The following is a 24726-nucleotide window of genomic DNA, read 5'->3' on the forward strand; positions in this document are numbered from 1 at the left end:
CACAAAATATTCACAACTTTATTGGTCAATATTGAAGTCAGATGTCAAACATCAGCAGACAAAGATGATAAAGTTGTTCCTCGTCAATTGATTTTAAAGTTAATCCTCTTTCCACCAGGGTCCCAGAGATCAATAAGGGTGATCACGGACGTACTCCATGATGTGTTTCAGAGCCAGCCAGGTCTCGGAGGCCGTGGGGATAATCTGATTGGCTGGCAGGATGAAACCATAGCGGCCAGTGTCCCTCAGCTCGAAGGCAAAGGAGTACTTGATGCCGATGTCGTAGGACCAGTCGATGCTGCCACCGCTGGCTTGATCTGGGAGGAAGAGGAAGAGGAAGAGGAAGAGGAAGTGATGGTAGCAGATTTACTAACCACAGATTTTTTAGGCTTTTTGACAACATTTGATTTTTAAAAATCTGATAATATATCAACTAATATACTGAGATTTGCATCAACACATAAAATAAAAATAATGCCTTGAATTTCTCAAAGAATATGATCAAAAATATAGATAGAGTAGGACATCTTATAGTTTTTATAGTTACAAAATAAACTCTTAGGTTCTTTCTACTGTATGTAAATTATCTAAAACATGTCTTAGGTACATCTGTCCTCTGATTTGTTGTTATATATTTGTTTATCTGCAATAATAAATCAATACTTTTTGATGTATCGGTACTTGTAGCTAGAATCAGGAACTGTTTCTATATGATGAGAACTAATATTACTGGTATTTTAGAGGAATTGCAGTTATTAATTCCTCTTTAAAGTTTATTTATTTATTGTGCCCACTACACACATCGTTTTTGTAGCTGTATCATTTCATTATTATTTGTCATAAAAACAGTTATTTTTATAATTGAATTTGAGATCGGTCTGCACAACTTATCAAATATTAATAGTGATCAAGATTTTGGCTTTGCACACTTTAATAAGCATGATTGACTGATATATTGACAATATGTTGTTATTTTTAATAAAGTAACATCTTATTTTGATGTAAAGATTAGTACTGAAGCAGGAATGTAGCTCAACATGGAGGTGGAAGCACAATCTATTTATTTATATGTAAAAGTGCCATAAAGATATTCTCTCCCTAAAATCAACGATTACTTGGGATAAAAAAAATCGTGATCTCAATATAATCCAAATAATTGTGATTATCATTTTGGCCATAATGGTCCAGCCTTAATTTGAGGTGCTGTGAAGTTGCAAAGACAAAAAGAGATAAAAAAAAAGTGACTCACAGATGATGTTGCAGATGCTTCCAACCTTGTACCTGGTGCCATAGAGAGACGTGAGCTTCTGCACTGCTGCTCTGCCAACAGAGTCCTACAAGGAACAAACAAAAGAAACATAATACTGTAGTGAGGTAGAAGTATTCAGATCCTTTACTTTAGTCAAAGTAGCAGTACGACTCTGTGAAAATAATCCACTACAAGTAAAGTACTGCATTCAAAACCTTAAAAGTATGTAAGTATTATAAGCAAAATGAAATAAAAGTACTCATAGTGCAGTAAAATGTTCCCTGTCAGTGTTTCACTACCATATATGATGTTTCTGGATTAATATTACTGCTGCATTCTGCATTTTACTGCTGTATAAGTTTATGATTGAGCTAATTTTAACGGCATTATATTCTACAAGATCATGTATTGTATTTTCTTGTATATACCTTGTATCTCTAAAAAGAAAAACAGCCTGTTTTCAGCTTTGTGACGATGCATTTTCCAGCTGATTCAAGAGTTTATTCAGCTTAAGAAGTAGGAGAGTTTTCTCAACACAAAGGAACATCCTTTATCCTTTAGTTTATAGCAAATATTCAACATCAACACATCTGGAGATAGGATATGACACGTGAAAAACTTTGATTTAAAAAGGAACTAAAGCTTTCAGATAAATCTAGTGGAGTAAAAAGTACAGTATTCTTCTCTGAGATGTAGCGGAGTAGAAGTATAAAGTTGCATAAAATGGAAATACTCAGGTAAAGTACAAGTACCTCTAATTTGTATTTGCCCCAAGGGTTTTGTTACATATGAGGACTGTTTGAGCAGTTTCTCTATGTTAAAATGCACAAAAATTTGAACCAGTATTGCAAAAAAAAGGATTCCTGACTGAGTTAAAGGAGATAATTTGTCATATGTAGTAGTGATGAGTTTATAATTGGCAAATTCATCAATCCTGGAGAAAAATAATTTGAATTTTCTGCAATAAAACATTAATAAGATAAGAAACTATTACCTCAACTTCTCCAGCTCAGGCTGTCAAAGTAGTCTGCAGTCAGGATATTGCTTTTTTTAATAATCATTAAACTTACTGAAGGATAACAGAGGCTGACGTTCTCATATCAGGTTATAATAATGTGCCTCCTGGTCATTTTCATGTTTTCCCCTCCTTACCAGCTCAGACTGATGGGGCACGCTCTTGCAGGAGTATCCGTAGGGGTACATGAGCAGCTGGGAGTAGGCGTGGACGGAGATGAAGGACTTGAAGTTGCCGTGGTTCCTGACAAGGTCCACCACGTTCTTCACCTCGATCTCAGAGTGAGCCGAGGGGCCGTGGTAGGAGTCGGAGCAGGGGTTCCTGCTGGCCCCGGGGCCTGGAGAGAGAAGACCAAGGAGGAAAGACAACGTGAGAAAACAATGGACATCAGGACAGGATACGTAGTTAAGAGATCGCACAGAAATCCACAGGACATCAGCTGCCAGTTTATTGGGAACAACCAACTGAAATGAATGCATTTTAATGACAAAATGACTTTATGGTCATTTGGGAGGCTGTAGTTTGTAGTAAAGGTGTTTCTAATATTTAAAACTTTTCTATTCTGAACATGGGGCGGACAAACCATTGGAAACATTCTTCAACATAAAGAATTACAATTAAAGTTAAAAAGTTAAAACAGTACTTCTTTAAAAAGAAAGAAAAAAGTTCCCTAATATTCCTTGTATGGTTGTTGTAATAGTGTGCATTAGTTGTACTTAATAAAATTGACAATTCAGTGTATATTCACATAGTGTGACACATTTTGTTTAACTATAAACTATTTCTATCCATGAAAATTATGCCTTTTAATCACTTAGATATTTGATTATATTCATTTTCAATACATGTTCTTGTATAGAAACTTTATAAAACTATTATAGTTGAGAAACTCAAGGTGAATAGGGCAGACATTTTAACTATTAAGTCATTAAATCCTCCACAATGGTTTACTTACATAAGGAAGATGAATATTCGTATTACAAGGTTTCCAAAAATGGTATGTTTAAGTATGCAAATGATGTATTATCTTATCAAATATGTGCTAATTTGCATTCATTTCCAGAACATAAATCTGAATATTGGATAAAGCCAGGTTCAAAATTCTTGTTTTATTTTGTTGACATGTTAGAGTCAAAGGTTTGTCTCTTAGTATCACTCAATGAATCAGAAAATACTTTAAAAAAAATACTCTTTCGCCATGGAAAATAGGAAAATATGTTGAATTTTAACTTATAGATATCACCATGAAACTTCAGCAGTTGATTACTTCAAATAAAACAATTGTTTTTTGGATTACAGGTTGTCTGAAATGTTATGTTTAAATATGCAAAAAAATTCTATACTGACCACCAAAGCCTGCGTTCCAGTTCCTGTTGGGATCGACCCCACGGCACACAGAGCCTGAGTTCTTGGAGCGGGTCTTACGCCACATACGGTCCTGCACATCAGCACACAGATTCAGTCAGTCAAGCACAAAAAAAGATCTTAAATCAGCCATATTTTCCTCTCTTACATCTATTTTTATACAAAAATATGTCAACACTAAAGACATAATAAAATGCCGTACGTTGGAGTGGGTGTAGGCGTAGCCGTCAGGGTTGGCCAGGAGCAGCATGTAAATGTCCATGGTGTTCAGGAGGGACGTCAGGGAGGCGTCGGTTCCATAATCAGTGGCAATCTGAGCAAGAACAAGGCTTTTATTTTGTAGTAATGGCATTCTAAATAAAAGGAAACAATCTAAACTGTCTCATGCAGGTGAGAGGTATGTCTGCAACAATAGAGGATGAATAAAAGATTATTGAGGGTAAGCCAGCTGTCTGTGTGTGTGTATTTGTTGTGTGCTTTATGTTATGTGATGCTGTTTTTGTCTGTATGTGTTTGTATTTGTGTCTATAGGAACCCCACGAAAATGAGAGGCTACGTCTCAAGAGGCTATCCTTTAATTAATTAAAATAAAAGTATAAAAGGAGTAAAACACAATTTGTTAAGTCCCTTTATGGGAAAGAAAATGTACATATTCATTTCTTGTCAACTTACACATCATTTTAAAGAATATTCATTTTCAGGGCTGCAACTAAAGATTATTTTCATTATCTATTAATCTGCTGATTAGTTTTTAGAGATTCATCGTTTTGACTGTCAAATGTCAGAAGATAGAGGACAAAAATGCCCAAAGTGGCGTCTTCAGATTACTTTGTTTTGTCCAACTAACCAAAGATATTCAATTTACAATGATATATGAGCAAGAAAAAGCACATTTAAGAGTCTAAATGTCTGCAAATTTTGCTTGGAAAATGATTGAAACAAATAAAATAATTGTCAAAATGAACTATTAACCCACTTATCATTTCTGCTCTATTTATCATAAAGAAACTTCTTTAAATGCACCTTGTTTTCCTCTGATTTTTTTTTCTCTATTTCCAGCCTCTGGAGGATATCTAACACATTTCATATCTTATCATATCTTTTGCTCTCGAGGACGTGTTGTACCTTGTTGGCCGTCCACACTCCGGTGGCCTGAGACACCCATTCTCTGGAGTGGATTCCGGTGTCCATCCAGATGGCGGGACGGTTGTTTCCTCCGGTGCTGAACTATAAAAAACAACGTCAACAGAATCATCCCGTTATAAAAAAAGAAAATGGATGAAAAGATATATATTAGTAGCACAGGTGATGATGTAATGAGTCATGTCCCACCTTGAGCACATACATGGGCCTGTTCTCATACGATCTACCGATTTCCTGCTTGGTGACGAGTTTAGGATGCTGAGCCACCAGAGTGTCCATCCAGCTGTAGATCTGAACGGAGAAAAAAGGTATAATACATATAAAGTGGGGTACTAAACAGAAATACTTCAGGTGTTCACAAGGTTAAACAATACACTATTAGTTAACTAGTTCAAGAAAGGACTCTATTTACATTTACACTGCACTTCCTGATAAAAATATTTATTAAAAAGGAAATATTTCTGTTCTATTTCATTGTTTTTTATCCCTTAAGTTTAGTTTTCCAACGACTTGACTTGATTTTTTTGTTTTTTTCTGGTTACCTTGATGATCTGACTTTAATCTCTTCCCCTCTTAAACAAAACAAATACATTTAATACTTAAATACAATTCAAATACTTGTCTGTTAACCGACTAGTCAACTAACTGACATAATAAACAATTGTTTGTGTTGCTGTTAAAAGACAGATAAGAAGTTCATCAATCTTTTCTTCATATTGTTGCTCTGATTAAGTACATTTTTAGATACTTGTACTTTTACGTTGTAGTTTAATTTACAATCTATTTTATGGTACTTTATGCTTCTACTCAATTACATTTTAGAGACAAATATTGTCCTTTTTGCTCCACTACTTTAAAGCTCTAGTTACTTTGCAGATTAATATTATTAATACAAAATATAACTAAACTAAATGTATTATTGTAGGTTAAGATACCAATTAGTACATATTGATTAATTGTACACATTAATTGAGGCATCAATAATTATATACCAGTGATATAATATACATTATGTTATTCTGAAACAATTCTGCATCATAAGTATTTTAACTTTTGGTACCAAAGATACTTTTGTACTTTTACATAAGTAAGAGAGTATTTCTACACTGTTGTTTTGCTACTTTTACTTTAATAATCTGAGTACTTTTTCCACCTCTGTGTATTTGTCATGTATCAATATTCTGGTAACTGATCATCTGTGTCACGAAGATGCTTCTCTCTCTTATCTTCTGTAGTCTGATGAGTAACTTGTGCGTTTGTATAAAACTCTCACCGTCTCTATCGGATGATAAGATCCAAAGTTGAAGCTCCTGGTGCTTCGCTCCTTCATCTGGTTCTCCATCATCTCGGCCTTCTCCTCATCCAGGAGCTCCTGAAGGTGGCAAACAGGAAACCTCAGATTCAGTATCGTCGTCATCTTCTCATTCTTAAAGATCTAATTAAAACTAAAGGAAACAGACCTGCAGGTTGTTGATGATGACGGAGTAGGGGATGCCGTGGGCGGAGAGGAACTCCGTCACAGCGCTCACACTGGAGCGAGGCACTCGGATGTCAACGGGGAGCTCAGTGGAGACCGGGTGGAGCCAGAAGTCCAGCTGGGAATCAGACAGGTTAACATCAGAAATCACAGACTGATACTTTAGTACTTTATCAGTGTCTGGTATCCTCAAAGAGATCCAATGAACATCCAGTGAAAAGATCATTGTTAACTCATAAAGTCATTGAAACACAGGTCATTATTGATCCTAAACCACATCTGTATCAAATTTCAAAAAACAATTTTGAGATATTTTAGAGGTTTTACAAGAGTATTAAATAACTACAAAATGTCCCGGTATGAATCTAAATCAAGTCAAGTCAACTAAAACATTTCAAACTCTAATCTGTTGTCGTAAAATTGATCAAAGACATTTTCTTATTCGTCTTGCTTGCTTCTGAATTTCTATTAATGTATGACATGAAGGGGCAGTGAATATTTAATGAACAGAATAAAAAAAGAGGAAAAGGTTCATCTCTAGATATGTTTTTCCTGAACCTCCTGGGCCTCTGGGAGTTATTGACTTTTTCTGACTCTTGTAAACCTTCAACCCACGAAAAAAACTGTCAAGTGGATTAAAAGTTGAGCCTGATTTGCCTTGTGTATTTCTGGAAAGGTTCGTGAGAAACTCTTTGGCACAAGCAGCTGAGAAAACTTGAGGTACGTAGGTGTTTGCAAAGTGTGTGTTTGTGTGTGTGTGTGTGTGTGTGTGTGTGTGTGTGTGTGTGTGTGTGTGTGTGTGTGTGTGTGTGTGTGTGTGTGTGTGTGTGTGTGTGTGTGCGTACCTCCCACTCCTCTTGAGCCTCCAGAGCCTGCAGGAGTTGCATCTGTTCCTCAGACTCCACGTTGACCCTGAGGACCTGTTCTCTGTGAGGAGAAATTAATTTCAGAGTCTGAGCATCATGATGTATATTTGAGATTTTTTTCAGGCGATCTCCTTTGCACAGTGAGTTCAGCAGCGGAGGAAGATTTAATTCACTGTTTACCAAAATGAAAAGCGGTTAATCGTGCAGAACAGCTAGTACTCAAACCCGTGACTCCCACTCCGTTCCTTTTAATACGACTGTGATTATGATTTAATGTTCCTCTAAACAAAAAGCTCAAGCATTTTCTGCCTGTTGAATACAAATGTACTTTTTCAAATTGGATAGTTATTTGACTTGCTGATTATAAAGCACCCAAGAGAGGTAAAAAAAACTCACATAATCAAGTCTCTTAATCATTTTATTAAATGACTAAGACTGCATGTTATTTTTAATGTTGAGTTAATGGACTCTTAAAGTACTTACTTCAAATTTGAATGTCCAAATGTAGTTTATTCTGGTATTAAGGTTATTTATTTTGTTATTTTGTGAGCAAAAAACACTCTCTTCACTTTTCACCTTAAATCAAAATGTCCTCGTTGAATTTCTATAAAAACGTCTGCAATCCTTTCCTGACTATTATAAATGGTTAAGTGACACAAATATTGATTGGATTTCAAATTATCATACCAATAACATATTGGCATTCTAGAATTGGGAAAAAAAGGTTCATTGCCACGTAGGTTTTTAGGTATTTTTGTGCATAACAGTCAAAATAATCAGCGTAAGAGAGAGGGAAAATGCAAAAGACAAAATCATGAATATGTAATAATGCAAAGTATAAATGTAAAACAAAGAGGGTTGAATGTGCAAGAGAAAACATGTATTATTGTCACCCCTGGCTGGCTTTAAATATCATTGTCTACATAAATTAAGAACTTTAATGACTTCTCTGCCAGTCACAGTTGACACAGAGTTATGCATTTCATTATGGAAACTTATAAAACAGATGAAAACCACAGCGGACGTCTCTTCTCACCCAACAAAGAGCCGCTCAGCGTTGGCCGCAGCCACGAGCACCAACAGCAGCCAGAGGCCTCTCATCTCGTCTGAATGTCTGGACTGTGAGTCTGGTCTCGGCCTCCCTCGGTCTCTTAAAACCACCAGGAGACAGGTGATCTGTTCTCACACAGGACAGTTATCTCACTCTGCTGATAGTATCGTATATAAATGCACTCCTGACGGGAACTTTTTGGAGTACAGACCTGTGGAATCAGCTTTGTTTTATCAGTGCGGAGCTCAGCTGCAGATAGTAGAGGTTTCCCTTGATTCTCTCCGGACTTTATGTAAGAGAAGTGACCAGTGGTGGTAACTACTTCAACAAAAGTACTAATACCGTTCTGTGAAAAATACTACAGTACACAGTAAAAGTTATGCATTCAAAAAGTATGTAAGTATTATCAGGAACATTAACTTAAAGTATCAAAGTAAAAGTACTCATTCTGCAGTAAAATGTTCCCTGTCAGTGTTTCACTATAATATATATGATGTTTCTGGATTAATATTAATAATAAAAGTTGCATTTGAACTCTTTCATATACTGTTGGATAGTTTAATCTACAGCAATGCATCATATTCTATAAGATCATCATGTGTTTGTAGCGTCGCTGTCCTGTGAGAACCACGTCACTCTAAAAAGAACATACAGCCTGTTTTCAGCTATCCGACGATGCATTAATCAGCTGATCCAGGAGGCTCTAAGAGTTTATTAACCTTCACATGTAGGGGGATTTTCTAATAACATTAAGAAACACTTCATCTTGCAGTTTATCAGAAAAATACTTTATTTGAGGTGTCATTTTTTAATTTTCTTGTTAATCAATGTGCCAAATCAGCATTAAGGTTAACATTAAGTTTAATTATATCACCACATAAAAATTCAGATCTGTAATATTATTCGATCAATATAAACAGCGTGCATAGCAACACCTTGAAAAACATTTTTCTCCCATAATGAGGACACGTTTTTTATATATTAGAGGCTGCCATCCTCTTGAAAACATCCACAAACTCCTGATTTAACCCTAACAACCTTCCACCACTCTACTTCTTCACCAGCCATAAACTGACAAATTCAGAGAGGAAGTCAATGAGTACTAGCCAATCAGAGGCAGAGTAGGGCGGGTCTTTGCTTAATGCCCCTGGCTAAATATCAGGCTGGAGTTCTCCCCAAAGAACGAGAGGTTTGCACTGGGAATCAAAAGTCTCCTGTATCGTGGTGGACCAAACGGCAGTTTGTGTGCCCCAGTCTTGATCCTGGGTGGTGTTCTGGAAAGGGCGCCGACTGGCTCCTGGTTCTTCTGGGAGACTCCCAAGGCTCACGTGGTCTGGGAAACCTGGAGGGGTGTGACTGGGAGGAACGGCCTTCCTGATCAAACCCCAATGGTGCGGTTGGACGTGCAAGTCATGTGTCCATAATAAACCCAATGTTTGAATAGGGAGGTTCATAAGTGTACACCAGAACACCCTAGGCCAAAGGTCTATGATCGACATAGTTGTGTCATCCGGCCTGTGGGGATGTTCAGACCCGGTAAACCCAAACGTGTAGTGAGGGTGTGGAACATCTGCTAGGATTGTGGTCAACTCCCACCTCCGGAATAATTTCTCGTGCATCCCGGGGAGGCTGGGGACATGGAATCCGTGGGCGGCAAAGCTGCTGCTAGTGGTCAGAACCCGTGGACACCAGCGGTGAAGGAGGCCGTCAAGCTGAAGAAGGAGGCCTTTCGGGCTTGGTTGGCCGAGGGTCTCCTGAATCAGCAGGCAGGTACCGGTTGGCCAGAAGGGCTGCAGCTGCGGCGGTTGCTGAGGCAAAACCCGGGTGTGGGAGGAGTTCGGCGAGGCCATGGAGAAGGACTTTCGAATGGCCTCAAGGAAGTTCTGGCAAACCGTGAGACGACTCAGAAAGGGGAAACAGGGCTTTTCTCAGGCTGTGCTCAGCAGGGGGAGAACTGCAGACCCGGACTGGGGATATTGTCGAGCGGTGGAAAGAACACTTTGAGGAACTCCTGAACCCGACCAACACGTCCTCTGTGGAAGAGGCAGAGTCTGAAGACTCAGGGAAGACTCGTCCATATGCCTGGCGGAGGTCGTTGAGGTAGTTAAAAAGCTCTTCAGCGGCAAAGCGCCAGGAGTGGATGAGATTCGACCGGAGATGCTAAAGGCTCTGGACATTGTTGGGCTGTCTTGGTTGGCACGTCTCTTCACTGTCGCGTGGAAGTCGGGTACAGTGCCTGTGGAGTGGCAGACCGGGGTGGTGGTTCCCATTTTCAAAAAGGGGGACCGGAGAGTGTGCTCCAATTATAGGGGTATCACACTGCTCAGCCTCCCCGGGAAAGTTTACTCCAGGGTGCTGGAAAGGAGGCTCCGTCCGATTGTCAAACCTCGGATTCAGGAGGAGCAATGCGGATTCCGTCCTGGCCGTGGAACAGCGGACCAACTCTTTACCCTTGCAGGTCTGTTGGAGGGTGCATGGGAGTTTGCTCATCCAGTCTACATGTGTTTTGTGGACTTGGAGAAGGCCTTCGACCGTGTCCCTCGGGGAGTCCTGTGGGGGGTACTGTGGGAATATGGGGTACCTGGTTCGTTACTACGAGCCATTCGGTCCTTGTATGACCAAAGTGAGAGCTGTGTCCGGATACTCGGCACAAAGTCGAAACACCTGCATGTGAGCACAGTAGCCAGTAGATGGCAGTGCACTACCAAACTTCTATAACTGCACAGTGATGATATTTCAGCCCCTTTATGTCTACAGTGAGTGACATCAGAATAAGAAGGCTGGAATTACCCTGAATCCTAAATTATTGATCACCCACTGAGGTATTTTTAGACTTGGTGAGTACGAGTGAGTGGGCGACCAGATCAGATACTGCACTTTAACCTCCATTTAAAAAAGTTATTTTTGTTGTGTTTTATGCTCATATATATACTTTTGTATACATATTTAAATGTAAATGTATGTGTACATAGCAGTTAAATGTTTATACTTACCTTTGTTCTACTTTGTTGTCCTTGTTTTCTTTATTTGTAAGTATGTACCTTATATGTATACGCATACACGGCCAATAAAGCTGATTCTGATTCTGATTCTGGAATCATTGGTTTGTTGATGAGCAGAAAGTGAATCAACAACTATTTTTGGACAGTTGATTAATTGTTTCAGTCACTTTTCAAGCAAAAAATATAAAACATTTGCTGGTATTCTTAAATTTGAGTATTTATTTTTTATTTTCTCTATTTTAATTCATTGTAAACTGAATATCTATGGGTTTTTGACTGTTGGTTGGACAAAACAAGACGTTTAAAAACATCCCCTAAGGAAATTTTAATTGACATTTCGTAGACTAAATTAAAGTAGAGAAAATATGAATAGGCAGATTATCAAAAAAATGAAAATACTCGCTAGTTGCAACCCTATTTATGTTATTATTACACTTAAACACAGCTCAAGTGTATTTGTTTCTTATAATAAAAATGATTTACAGTTACTTGAACACCCAGTCACCCATGTATAGTATGTCATATGGTTCTTGTTAATATGTATTATCAGATTTGATACTCCTCATACTTGATAATGTAATAAAAGAGAGAGCGATAAGGACCCGATTTACAGTCAACCCACAGTTGTGCAAACAAAATCATATTTCATGACTCCGAGGATTTGAGGGGTTTTGTGTGAAGTCATTTGTCCTGATATCCGCTGGCTGATATCTAGATGTGCATCACGCAGTCTCCCATCAGCTGCTGCGACGACAAGAATTAATAAAAAGAGGGTTTTTAACATGTCACTTCTCGTTTCTTTTCACGCCCAAACAATCCCATAAGACAAAGTGCGAAGGGTGGAGGGAGTGGAGGGGTGTGTGTGGGAGTTAAGTCGGGGCTTTCCATCTTTCTCAACATGGAAATTATTTATTGCAATTCCTGCTGTGTTTGTCTAAAAGTTTAATATTGCCATGAAAAGTGGCTTTACATGCAAATGTGGGTGTTGTAGAGTGATTTCTTTTTTCTCTCCCCTGTCATTTGCCTCTAAAAGCTATATGAACAAGGCACCCCCGACTAGCTTGTTCCACATGACTTCCTCTGCTGCTCTATAAATAGATCCATTTACATTGCATTTCATGGCTGAGCTCGCTCTCAATATTTCAGAGGCCCACCAGTAAATTGACCATTAATCATTTATTACTCACTTGTTCATCTCATTTTGCAGATATATGCGCTTTGATATAACAAGGCGTTTTGACACAACACAGTCAAACCGTTTTTTTATCTGTATTTTAAAGAAATGCGTGTGATTCCTCCGTCTGTCCAGTGACTGAGGTGAAAAGTGACTTCTTTTTTTTGATTCAATTAAACTGTTAGATATCAGCCTTTGTGTGCTTGTTCCTTTTATGGCAACTTTTCCTTCGTCCTGAGAATAACTTCCAACAGCCGGTGTGAACAAGATGTAATGAGAGTGAGGAAGTGACAATTTCTCTCTCTCTCTCTCCGATAAAAAAAGTAAAAGTCTCTGATTTAAAATGCATCGTGACTTGCAGCTGAACTTTCTGATCTATTTAGTCACCTGCCTCTTGTGTGGAATGCTAAATGTTTTCTGACGCCGTCGAGGTTTAAACACAGTATTAGTGCTGGTGATAATGTCATACATTATCATATCATTAACTAGCATTAGCATATCTATGCTACACTAGCTACTGTGAAGGTGTACTGAATGTAAACACATGCTGCTTTTGCTTTTGCAGTGAACCAACACCTAACCAACTTCACAGGAAAAGTGTTATGTTGTTCCTTAATTTCATTGTCTTCTGTCAAGTGATGTGTTGTTTCACTTTTACACTGTGATCTGTAGCTTTAGCTTCTATATTTATCTTTTTTGACCTGTTTTTACTGCTGAAGCAGTTTGACATCCTGGATATATCCTTCAAACACATATTATAAACCCTTCTGTTTGCTTCTTTCTGAAATCGCTTTTTAGTTTTCCCCAAAATGTGGTATTTATTCAGGGAGTGCAGTTAGTGACAGTGTGGGCTCCATGATGGCTCTGACAGGTTGAGAGGATGAGGTTGAGAGGATGAGGTTGTTTGCTGCGATTGAACTGTACAGTCTGTGTCCCGGCTGGACAGAAAGGCTTAAAGATCCTAAAAGCTGTGTTGAAGTGAAACGCTGGGTTTCGATTCTCAGTTGGTCTGGCAGTATTTACATGCCTTTCACTTAACAAATTAAATTGATTCAATATCAGCATCAAAATCCGTACTTGTTATTTTAAAGCTACCTTTGTTAGATTCTTGGCCACTTTGTGTCAGAATAACTCAACAAGCGGAAAATACTCACAAACCTTTATAATATATATAATATACCTTTACCTGTATTAGGTCTTATATATGATTTTGGCTGTTTGAAGCCCTGATTCTGGCAATAACATAATGTTAGTCCATGTTCACTGTGCTTTTTGCTCTGTTTTGGTCTCCACCAAAGCTTCAGTTTGTCTTTATGTGTTCAACTTTCTCATGAGCTTGTCGCTGAAACAGTTGAAGCTTTGGTTTTAGGCCCACACAGCCTTTATTAGTAACTGCTTTCACAGTACAGTCATTTTTTATTAATAATAATATGTATTTGAGAAATGTAAACATGAGAAAACCTCTGTCGAATGTATATAAAAAAAGAGAAAATCTAAACTCGCCCCATTTTTCATCATGCCGCTTTGTTGACAGTATTTCCTATCAACACTGACTTTGTTAAAAATATGCATTCAGGCGTTTACACTGATCTGTATTAAGATTATATAAGCTCTGAAACGGAGTCACGTCTCTGGAAAATCCTTCATGGCACTGTCACATTTGCATTTTCCATGTTTTTACCAATTGAGTCTTGATGGAGTCGTACATCTGTGCGACATCACAGGCGCAGCGACCGGACAGGCTTATTTCTCACCAGATGACAACGAGCTGTGATTGTTAACCGTCCCAGGGCTGATACTTTAATGGTGGAAATCTGAATTTTTTTCTCCTCTTTAATACTGTTTCCTCTGCATACTCAAGATGACATGTCTCCCTGAAGACTAACTAACTACCTTTCCCTCCCTGTCAACCATCCGAGCTAACAGCGAGCTGACAAACTGTCCTTTGGGCTGTTTAATCCCGTCAACACTCCAGCACACATCAATCTTGTTCTTGCTTAAAAAAAAAAGCCAAACTGCCTCACAGAAAGCCCTTCAACACATCCTCTCTAATCCCTTTTTTTCTCCTTTTCGCACATGACTGGATGATGGAATAAGTCACTCTGGGTCTGAGTCTGCATTATTACATCATACCATGAGATTTATTTATACGTAATAGTCTAAGAAAAGACCAGAGTAGCCCAGGAAGGCCTCATCTTGTGTTAAAAATAGAACTGCAGGCACGAAGTGATATATTTAGCAACACGCTCTCATCCGCCGCCAAGAATAGCAGGGGGAGATATTTTCATATTCACCCTAAGACTTTGCCTTGTACTCGCCAGAATGTTTCCATCCCTGTACCTTCTGAGTCGAGTGGACAGACGCCGCTTTCTGCAGGGTTGCTGTATGTCCGTGTGCTGGCTGCAGGCCTTTTTTTGAGGTGCATGTCATCAAAATTTTACACACACTATTCCTTATTCCATTACTCATCCCCGCCTATTTCACCGTGCAGGCATCTTGCAGGATGATGAGCTTGTTAGGGGGAACGGGGGAAATAAAACTGGCCCTGAAACGGCAGCTTGGGGACTCAAGTAGCTCCGCATATCGGCTCAAGTGATATTAGAATCATGCTGAGCTTGTTCGAGTCTGCTTTATTGCTTTAGAGTCTTGGCGCTCAATGCATTTGGTCACTGTGGAGAGAAAAACTATGTGATTCCCTGAGAGATGCATATTAAAAAATACATTTGTTTTGTGGTCTGATAAGATGAAGCAGACTCTGATGGAGCTAAACAAAATAATTGATCTGAGAAGCTACGTAGAAGGATCATTTCTGTTCCACAAATTTACTAGATTAGATTATATTGGCTAAATTTGAATCCTCTACAAATAAAGACACCTTATGCTGAAGGTTTTATCGCATATCTTTTGGTATTACTGTTAACTGCTTGTGTTACTATTGTTTTTCCCTCAGTGCAGCGGTTGTATCCATCAATCACACTGTTCTCATTTAAGGAATAGTTGGGCGTTTGGGAAATATGCTTATTCACCTTGTTGCTTAGAGATAGATGAGAAGATCAATACTAATCCTCTCTCATCCCTCCATTAATGATCCTGCTAGAGGGGAAGAGAGGGTTAGCTTAGCTTAGTATAAAGACTGGAAAGCAAGGGGAAAGAGCATTCCGAAGTTAAACTAGAATAACCGCCTCGCAGTTGTATGCCTTGGCCAATAGACCAAAGACGATACAGTGATTTATGTGCACGCAAAAAACAAAGAACAAGCTGCACTTAAACTCACGTCCACAACGAAAAATGTAACTAAATGTCCTTCACCTGAATGTTAAAAAGACTGTTTGTATGTTCTTCACAAAGAGGGCTTGCAAAGTGTCACCGGAGCCAGATGTTTATGTTGCTGGTGAGAGGCTACAGGTAGTGTCAGATTTTTAATATTTAGGAATTATTATTGATTCTAATCTCTTTTTTAATAAAGTATTTTAATGCGATGATTGTCCCCCATCTGACCTACTGCTTAACCAGCTGGGCACAAGCCAGCAGCACAACATTATAATCTATTCATATTCTCCATAAACAAGCTCGAAAAACACTTGATAAAAAACACAAAAGTCATCATCACTGCAATATCCTCACCAAACACCATATCTTGAGTTGGGAGAACCTCATTAAATTCACTGATGTGTGTCTGTTTTTAAAGAAATGACATGGTATGGCCCCGCCTCCACTTAGTGATTTTATTAAACAAAGCACTCAAAGCAGCAGACACACTAGATCTGCTTCAAGAGGTGTTATATATGTGCTTGTACTGTAGGTGTTTGTTCTACCTGCCGCATGCTGCAGCCTGTTATGTCTGCCCTGCTCTAGTGTCTTATGTACACTTTGGTTTTGCTTATATGTGCATTGGTTTTGTCTATACGTTACTGTCTGTTTATCTATGCATTTTAATTCTATTTTTATTTGAAAATTTGTTATTTTAGGCTGCCTTCAAACATCTGGCTGGGGACAGCAGATGAAAACTAGCCTCTCTGGCTAACTCTGGCTCACTTACAGTTTGACTGTTGATTGGTGTGCATTGTCCCTGCAAAATAAAAATCATAATTTAATCATTTTATCCGATTAGACTTTTGTGTGGAATTGTTATAGTTATAGTATTAATTTATATATAGCAAAACTATTTTTGCAAGGTCACAGCGACCTTTTATCACCAAAGAGTAATCAGTTCATCTTTGAGTCCAGGTCAACCTTTGTGCCAAATTCGAAGAAATTCCCTCATGGTGTTCCTGAGATATTGCGTTCACGATAAATTGGACGGACGGGCGGATGAAAGGACAGACAGTGCTGCCAGCCAGAAGGCATCAAAATATGGATATCAACACTTCTAAATTTGATAAATTAACAGGATATATCTCGTAAAACTGAATGGTCACTGCTGAGATCAAACATGGAGTACCACAAGGAACCATTCTGGGACCTGGTCTATTCACTATCTACATGCCACTGTCGCTATGCAGACGATACGGCGTTATACCTCTCATTCAAACCCTAGAAAGTTGGCTTCATTTCGTAGCTGCTTAGATGATGTAAACTAATGGATGTGCCACAACTTTTAAAAATCTAATTCTGAGGCTCTGCTCATCGTCAGTGAACACATTAGCCCAGTCATGTTTTATCAACTGAGGAGAACCATCCATTAGAAGGAAATCGCATCAATTCTGTCATTTAGGCACAGAGAAAATGTGTTGCTTTTTCACCCTCACGCCTCGATTATTGTGATGCCCTTGTAACAGTTGAGCTACCCACAAATTGTACAACAATTTAATTCAGCTGCCCGACTACTGACCTGAAGAAATACGTTTTTCACACATCACCCAATCTTGGCTTAATTTCCCTGAAAAATCATTTTACACTACTTTAAATTACAAACTAGACCTTGCATGGCCTGACGCCAGAGTATATAACTTAACTTTTGACCCCTTAGTTACCAAACAGGCCTCCCAGACTTTGAACTGTTCCAGAGACCAGTTTAAAAGCTAAAGATAATCAGGCTTTGTTGTACAGACTCAAATCTGAAATAGTCTTCCAGAGGTGGCGCTGCTTTTAAATCTTGTCTTACACATTTTTATATAATAGCTTTTCTACACAACTAATAGGTTCTTTCTTTTATTGTGAGACTTTTTTATTAAGCAAATTTCAGTATTTACTGTATACACATTTTATTTCTTATATTTTTTGTTTTGCAGCTGTTTTAATGCTGCTTATGTCCTTGTTATAGTTTATTTTATGTTACAAACACAGAGGAGCACACATATTTTCTATGATGTATGTTTTAATCTTTCAAAGGTGCTCCACAAACTTCATTATTGTCAGAAAGCCATTTTATCATCCCTAGCAGCAAATACAACAGATGCTCAATCTGGTTGTGTTTCTGTGATCCAACATAAACCTACCATGTTTCTGGTGTGTGTGCGTGTGTGCGTAAGAGTGCCAATTAAAGTTTCTGATTATAGCTTCAAGTGGGAGGCGACAGTAATTATATAATAATTCAACGTGAAGTTAAAAAATCACGTGCAGATAAAAGCACAGAGCAGATAGCAATGAGTGCTCATTAAAAACCTTGGACAGGACTGGAACGAGGAAGAGAAAGAGGTCTACTGGCTGTAATTAGCACACTGTCACTTTTTTTTACAAAGCAGCACGCTGTTAGCATGTCAGATCACTTCCCAACAGCATCAACCGATTAGTTTCCTGTTTAGTTTCTATTCTGAAAGCGTGTAACGACCGTGCCAGATAATAAAGCAGAAAAGGCCTCAAGTTTCATAAAGAACCATTGGATTGTGTATCTATAAAGACAGGAGGCTACTCCACTCACTCACCATTGCCTCTGCATCTCTGACTGGGTGGTCAGTTCAGCAGAACCACTGATTAAATAAAATATGACACACAAAATAAAAGATTCAGGTGAGATGCTTTTGTACACAAGCCCTATCTTTTTGGAGGTTTGATTTCCTGCACCATAAATCAGATGGTCCTATGATGTTCTGTTATTTCTGTTCAGTTTTATTACTCTCGTGATGCTCCACAAAGTACTAAATAATGAAGCAGAGATTCCATGAAATGTGATTGTACAAAGAATGTCATATAATGTAAAGGGTTTAAAGGCCTTTGAGGGATTGTTCAACTGTAATCTCCAGATGGCTCGATGTGAGCGAGACACCTCCCACCTCTTTTTTTTTTTAAAACTCTTTGGATTGCCTAGAAAAGCCATGGGAGTTTAAATGCAGACCTTTTTTTGTTAGTTAATAAATCACTGAGATTTTTTATGAACAAAGTTTTAACCAACAGTCAAGGAATACTTTTAAACTGAAATCTGTTTACTCCCCTGGATGTTGTTGCTCTCTACAGCAGCGGAGGTAATCAAATGCTGCTTTACCTGGCACAGATTATGAGAGAGTATGCCTTCCTGTTATTCAAATCCCCCTTAAAGCATGAACTAGTGACATGCACTAGTTTGTTCTTCAGAGAAACTGAAAGTTGTATTAAAATTACTGCAGAAAACAGCTTTTACACACACCTCCATTATTGTGTAGATAGTGTGTTGCAAACTTGCATGGAAAGGAACTTTGATATGATAATAGGTATTTCTTATTTTAGCCTTTTTGTGGCATTTGTTGATGCGAGAAAAGAAAAGTAAAATAATAATCAGCTTTATCTAATGAAAGGTGAAAAACAAGACGCAGATTTTCATCGACATTCAGGCAAAAAAGGAGACTGCTTTTCTCAGCCACATTTGGAGGAGTGTTTGGAATAGGACAGCCTGTCACCCCGTTAAAGTGTAATAGATCTTGAGATGCTGACTTTAAAGGTGCAATGGTGTGAAGTACATCTATTCCAGTGCGCTGGCGCTGTTTGAACAGATTGAATTGGCATCGTCAACCAGGACAGGTGCCCATCAACACGGAGAGCGAATCTAAGAAGAGTTTTTTTGTTGGTTAACACACTAGGATGTTAAAGACAGGCAACAAAAATCATTACTGGCACAAAATTGATTATATCTAAGGTTATTTTTTATAGTTTGACATTCTGAGGATCTAGTGATCTACCAAAAAACAACACAAAAAAAAAAGTTTGATATGAATATTTATTGAAAGACTTCAATTCTTACAGAAATAGTCATTTTAAATCAATCTTTAGTGGCTTCCATTATTTCCTATTAGAACAGTAAAACCTGTGCTGTCATACAATATCACTAACCTCAAGAACTGATATAAAGTACATATTATTCATCAATGGACAAATCATTTTTTGATTTGTGTAATCCCAAGCATCATGCAGAAGCCATGAATCATCTTTTTTGTGGGCTGATGAAAAATGGATTCATGAATTTGGGGGTTTCAGTTTATGATAAAATACAGATTGATTGGAACTTTAACGACGGCTGTTTGAGACTGGGCAACGTTATTCTCAGCTCAATGATTCTGTCTCTCTGTTGAGAGCGAGAGTTTTGATCACCCTCCCTCTTATTCACATCACTTCAACCACTGGGTTTGACAGAACAATGCTATGAGATGATGTCTGATGAGTGGCTGTGCATGAGCGTACCCCAAAAAAACAACAAAAAGAAAGGAATAAGTCTTCAAAAGAAACATCTGAAGGCATTGCACGACTCAAAAATTGATCAGTGAGACTTTTAAGGCATAAAAGTTGTCTAAAATAACACGTAAAGATGTCATATTACAATTATTTTTAAACCCACCGATGCATCTCTGTTAGAAAACATGCAAACTTAATGCATGCTATGAAAAAGAAAAACATCAGAGTAAAAACAGGATATTCATCACGAGCATTCAATTAAAACCACTTTGTTAACATTATAAAAGGTACAGTAAACAACTTTTCACGTTGGATGTGTGAAGATCACGTGGGCGTTCATGTGGCCTGGCATGCTGACACGGTGCCGCCTTGGCAGAGTGACACGGACGCAGCCATGAGCGGTGGAAGCCGGCGTCATTAAAGCTCGTTTGTCCACCGGTGGCTCAGGGTTGTTGTTTTTTGTTTGGTGGTTTACTTTTTTCTCGCTTTGTATTCTCCTACACAATAAATGCTTTTGATTGTCACTCCTACACCGACGCAGCCTCGGAGGAACAGTGATTTCACACATCGCAGCCCCACGTGACAAAAACCCCATGGGTTTATGTTAAGACTCCCAACTCCAACAGAGCTCTTGTGCAAACAGTATTTTAATTTCCTCGTCCTGAGGACAAATCCATGCGGTGCTAAAGAGAAGATCTACTTGCTGTCGTATTTATACCGCACAACAAAGAATCATATGGGTCATATGATGTGGCTTTGTAGTCGTCAGAGTTTCTCAATCCTTTATGGGGCTGATCTTTTTTTAATTGCTTAAAACATTTAGTCAAATAATAAAATCAATTGACCATTTATTAAACATCTACTCCTAAACAGCGTTTGTCCAAAACCAAAAACATGAGCCAAAGTTTGTAACATCTAGAAATGTTGAAATGGTTTGTCCATGAGATCTGCTATCATTAGCTAGTCTAGTTAATTAGCTGACAATCGATCATTACTTGTATTTCATCAACTTAGTTTTTAAGGTTACAAGTTACGACTATATTGTGGGACGTTTACGCTCAAACAACTCCAACACTGTTACTCGAGATAACAAAAGCCAGCCAAACACATCGGCTAGCCTCTAAAATGAGGACTGATTTTAAACGTTATTCTTGTTAAATTGATGAAATTATACTTTTAGCTTAGCAGCCAAAGAGGGGTTTATTAGAAAAAAATGAACTGTCTGATTTAACGCGTTCTCTTATCATAATAACTAATTTGCGTTAACTACTAATACTGTTTCTTTATTTCCATGTCGAGAACATTGAACTTTTTGCCTGTGACCTGTTAGCTTTAGTCTTTTGATGTTATATCATGAATGTCAGCTTGCAATTCCATATTTAAGACCCCTTTAACTGTACAAGATTCTTGTTTGAAAACAAGTGAGCTGAAAAGATGTAAAGGTTGATCAAATACAGCTTTTTATAAACAATTCATAGAGCTAACAGTAGCTTAAGTTGTTGTCATTTCAGCTGGCAAAATCGATGGTTAGCAGGAAAAAATGAGAAGTTGTTTGAAAATGGAAAGCTTGACGGCGTAACTAAGGGGAACGAATCTTAGCCTACGGTCAACTGGTTTTAATATTGTTTAGCATCGTTATCTCAGGTTAAGGATGTTGTGTTTTTCGGTCACATTTGTGTGATTGGTTAAAAGTGTTTTTAACGAATATTTCCACTATTTTTTTCATGGTGAGCTTTGTACAAAGAATCTTGAACATCTGGAACCAGATGCAGATTTAAATGTTCTAAACAGTTTATATTATCAAAAGTTAAACAAAATGTTGCTAATAAAGGATTGCACAGCCTTGGTGAGGATTTTTCTTTCAAAATAGTCCAATTGCTGTTGCCTCCAAGATCTTGAAACTGAATACTGTTTATGCTATTTAGAAATTCCCATAACAACTTCACATTCGTGACCTAAAAATGAGGTCGCAGAACATAAATAAGTTGAGAAACTCTGCTTTTAAAGCTGTTATTACTCAGATAAATGTCACGCCTTGTGAAACCACTGTTTCTCTGCGAAAACAAGCAAAAAAAATGAATCTTCACTCAACCCTGGCCTTGTTATGTAAGTGTCATGCATGTTTCATATATAAATACATGTACTGGATGTACAGTGTATACGAGAGTGTGGGTGTGAGATGAAGCTGACATTGTGTCGTGATAAATAATTGAAAGGCCCTGCCTTGTGTTTCAGGAGGAGAGTCAGAGTCCCGGCAGTTTCGCTGCAAGTCAACTCTCCGGTACACAAAAACAGTATATACAGAATACGTATTTATAATTATATATATATGTATATAAAAAGACTGTTCCTGCTTGATCTGGTCTGATACGGCTCGGTCTGGTGTTGCTCCAGTCCAAACACCAGACCTGAGACCAGTGCTACATTGTGCAATCGGCCATTAAACAACAATACTGAAGAGTACAAAATCTACCAGACCACCTGTCCCCACACAGACGGACCCTATTCAGTCAAACTGAATGACAAGCTTTTTCCGTGATGAGCCTCGGCCAACAATTAGACGCTACACTTAAAGGGATAGTTTGTGTTATTTGAAGTAGGGTTGTGTGAGGTTTTTTATCTGTAGTCAGTATATCAAATACAGTAGATGGCGGTCGGTAGGATCCCAGTTTGGAGAAGCAGTCAGTAGTACAGGACAGGAAGCAAAGCAATGTACTGCTGTGAATGGATGGCGCAGAAATTTGTGTTTTAGACACTTTTAGACAAAAACAATACAGCTGAAACCGCTCATAGAGAAAACTGTAAGAGTGATCAACCCAATTATGGATTGAAAAGCGTTGGGACAGAATCATAAGTAGGGAAATCTTCTTTACATAATTTGCTTTTAGTTATGAAATAGTCCATCTACAGTGTTCATTTTGGGTATTTTCATACAGTACCAGTCAAAAGTTTGGACACACCTTCTCATTCAACTACTTTGAAGAGTCTAAAATATAAAACATATTCTGGTTTGTTGAGCATTTGTTTGTTTACCACATAATTCCATATGTGTTCCTTCATAGTTTGGATGTCTTCAATATTAATCTACAATGTCGAAAAAAAAATAAAAATAAAAATAAAGAAAAACCATTGAATGAGAAGGTGTGTCCAAACTTTTGACTGGTACTGTACATGACAACAAATGGAAAAACATTATAAAACTATGACCCTAAGTGTGTTATTGTGTGACTTTGGTGTTAAAGAGTCAAGTGCAGATTCACCAAAGTCACACAATGAGTTAGTAACTGATTTTGTCAATGGAGTCTAGTGACTTTGAAGAGCACATATATATATATATATATATATATATATATATATATATATATATATATATATATATAACTGCTTCAGTTTGCCTTCATAAAGGGCTGTCTTAGTGCAATGTAAAGCAGTGAAAATATTCTAATTAAAGCATACAATTAAACTGATATTGATTTTTTTAAATGGCTAAGAGACATTGTTGCTGCTGCCCCGTCCACAGTAGCACATTTCTTTTCTCCTTTGCTGGTACTACTGTCTATTTCTTCGTTTGCCATCTACATCTAATAAATGAATTGAAGCAGCTAATACAACCCCACTTCAAAACACCTCAACTTTCCCTTTAACAATGTGTCAAATTTTGGCAGGAAAACGTTGCTACGTAGTGTACTTGATCACCGGGTCTACTTTAAAACACACATTAATAACTAACCATTAGCTTGTTAAAAAAATACAGGCCTGTCGTTCATGATTTAAATATGAATAACTTATGTATAAACATGAATAAGGCCTGTTAGTCATGATTTAAATATGATTCCAGGCCTCAGTATAAAATGTAATACTTACATCAGCAGTCAAGAAGCAGCATTACATAAACAGTATATTAACCGATACACAAAAAAAGGCAGAAATTTGTACAGTGTATAAATATCTGTTTTACAAGCATGTTATTAGTAGATATTGTATTTAAGCATCATCAGCCAAGAAGTATAAGATTATTTTGAGGCATAAGTTTAGAAAAAATGTTGTAAACCTTCTCTTACTTTGATTCCTTGACTGAATAGGGCCCTAAAAAGTACTGATAGGATCTACAGTTTGTAGTAAAGAGAGACAAAAAAATGTATGATCGCTGTTTGTTCACACATTTAGTTAGAAGGAGACTCTGGATACGGTGGCTGTAGCTTTTCTGGCAGGAAATGGTTTGTGCTTTGTTCAGAGTTTTCATGCACACATTAATGGGCAAAACAGCAGCAAGGTTGCATTTGATTTTCTCCCCAAAACTTGGCTAAAAGTGGCAGTGCAATTACCTGTTTTTGATTGAGTATTTCCCCTTTTTAAAGGAATACTTCCCCCGAACAACTAGGTTTTGAATAAAATACGGTGGTTAAAAAACGTCATTATACAGTTTTTGCAGCCAATTAACATAAAGTAAATCTATGTTATCAACAAATGGAAGCTGTGTTTAGACATATTTTTGTTGAAAATACTGCTTGGATGACAGAGAAGAGTCTTGAAAATCAGACTTCAAGTACTAAAAACTCACATAAACTAAAAAACTTAAACAGCAAAAGGTTGTTGATGGAAGTATTTGACATTAAGTTTTACAAACAAAATACAGAAATCTCAGAATATATAACTAAAAATATTCCAAATTTGTTGGACATCATTGCTCAGAGTAATATGCATTTATTAAAGAAAACGACCAGCTGTTTCATCCACGTACGTCGCCAATTTGGATGAAAATTCATTGTCTTCATTTGTTCAGACCCGTTCTTAATCTCACTA

At 37.8% G+C, this 24726-nt stretch overlaps 1 protein-coding gene across 1 annotated transcript; it reads right to left on the reverse strand.

Moving 5' to 3' along the window:
• Positions 1-8251, reverse strand: cpa4 (carboxypeptidase A4). Its single transcript, XM_054619848.1, has 11 exons — positions 8152-8251; positions 7095-7176; positions 6233-6367; positions 6046-6144; positions 4962-5063; positions 4755-4856; positions 3832-3942; positions 3612-3702; positions 2402-2601; positions 1250-1334; positions 1-317 (listed from the first exon to the last, which is right to left on the reverse strand). The coding sequence occupies exons 1-11, from the start codon at positions 8214-8216 to the stop codon at positions 130-132; spliced, it is 1260 nt and encodes a 419-aa protein (XP_054475823.1). The 5' UTR covers positions 8217-8251; the 3' UTR covers positions 1-129.
• Between the last annotated feature and the right edge of the window lie 16475 nt (positions 8252-24726).

This window comes from Anoplopoma fimbria, chromosome 19 (assembly GCF_027596085.1).
Source record: "Anoplopoma fimbria isolate UVic2021 breed Golden Eagle Sablefish chromosome 19, Afim_UVic_2022, whole genome shotgun sequence".
In the NCBI taxonomy this organism is placed as follows: domain Eukaryota; kingdom Metazoa; phylum Chordata; class Actinopteri; order Perciformes; family Anoplopomatidae; genus Anoplopoma; species Anoplopoma fimbria.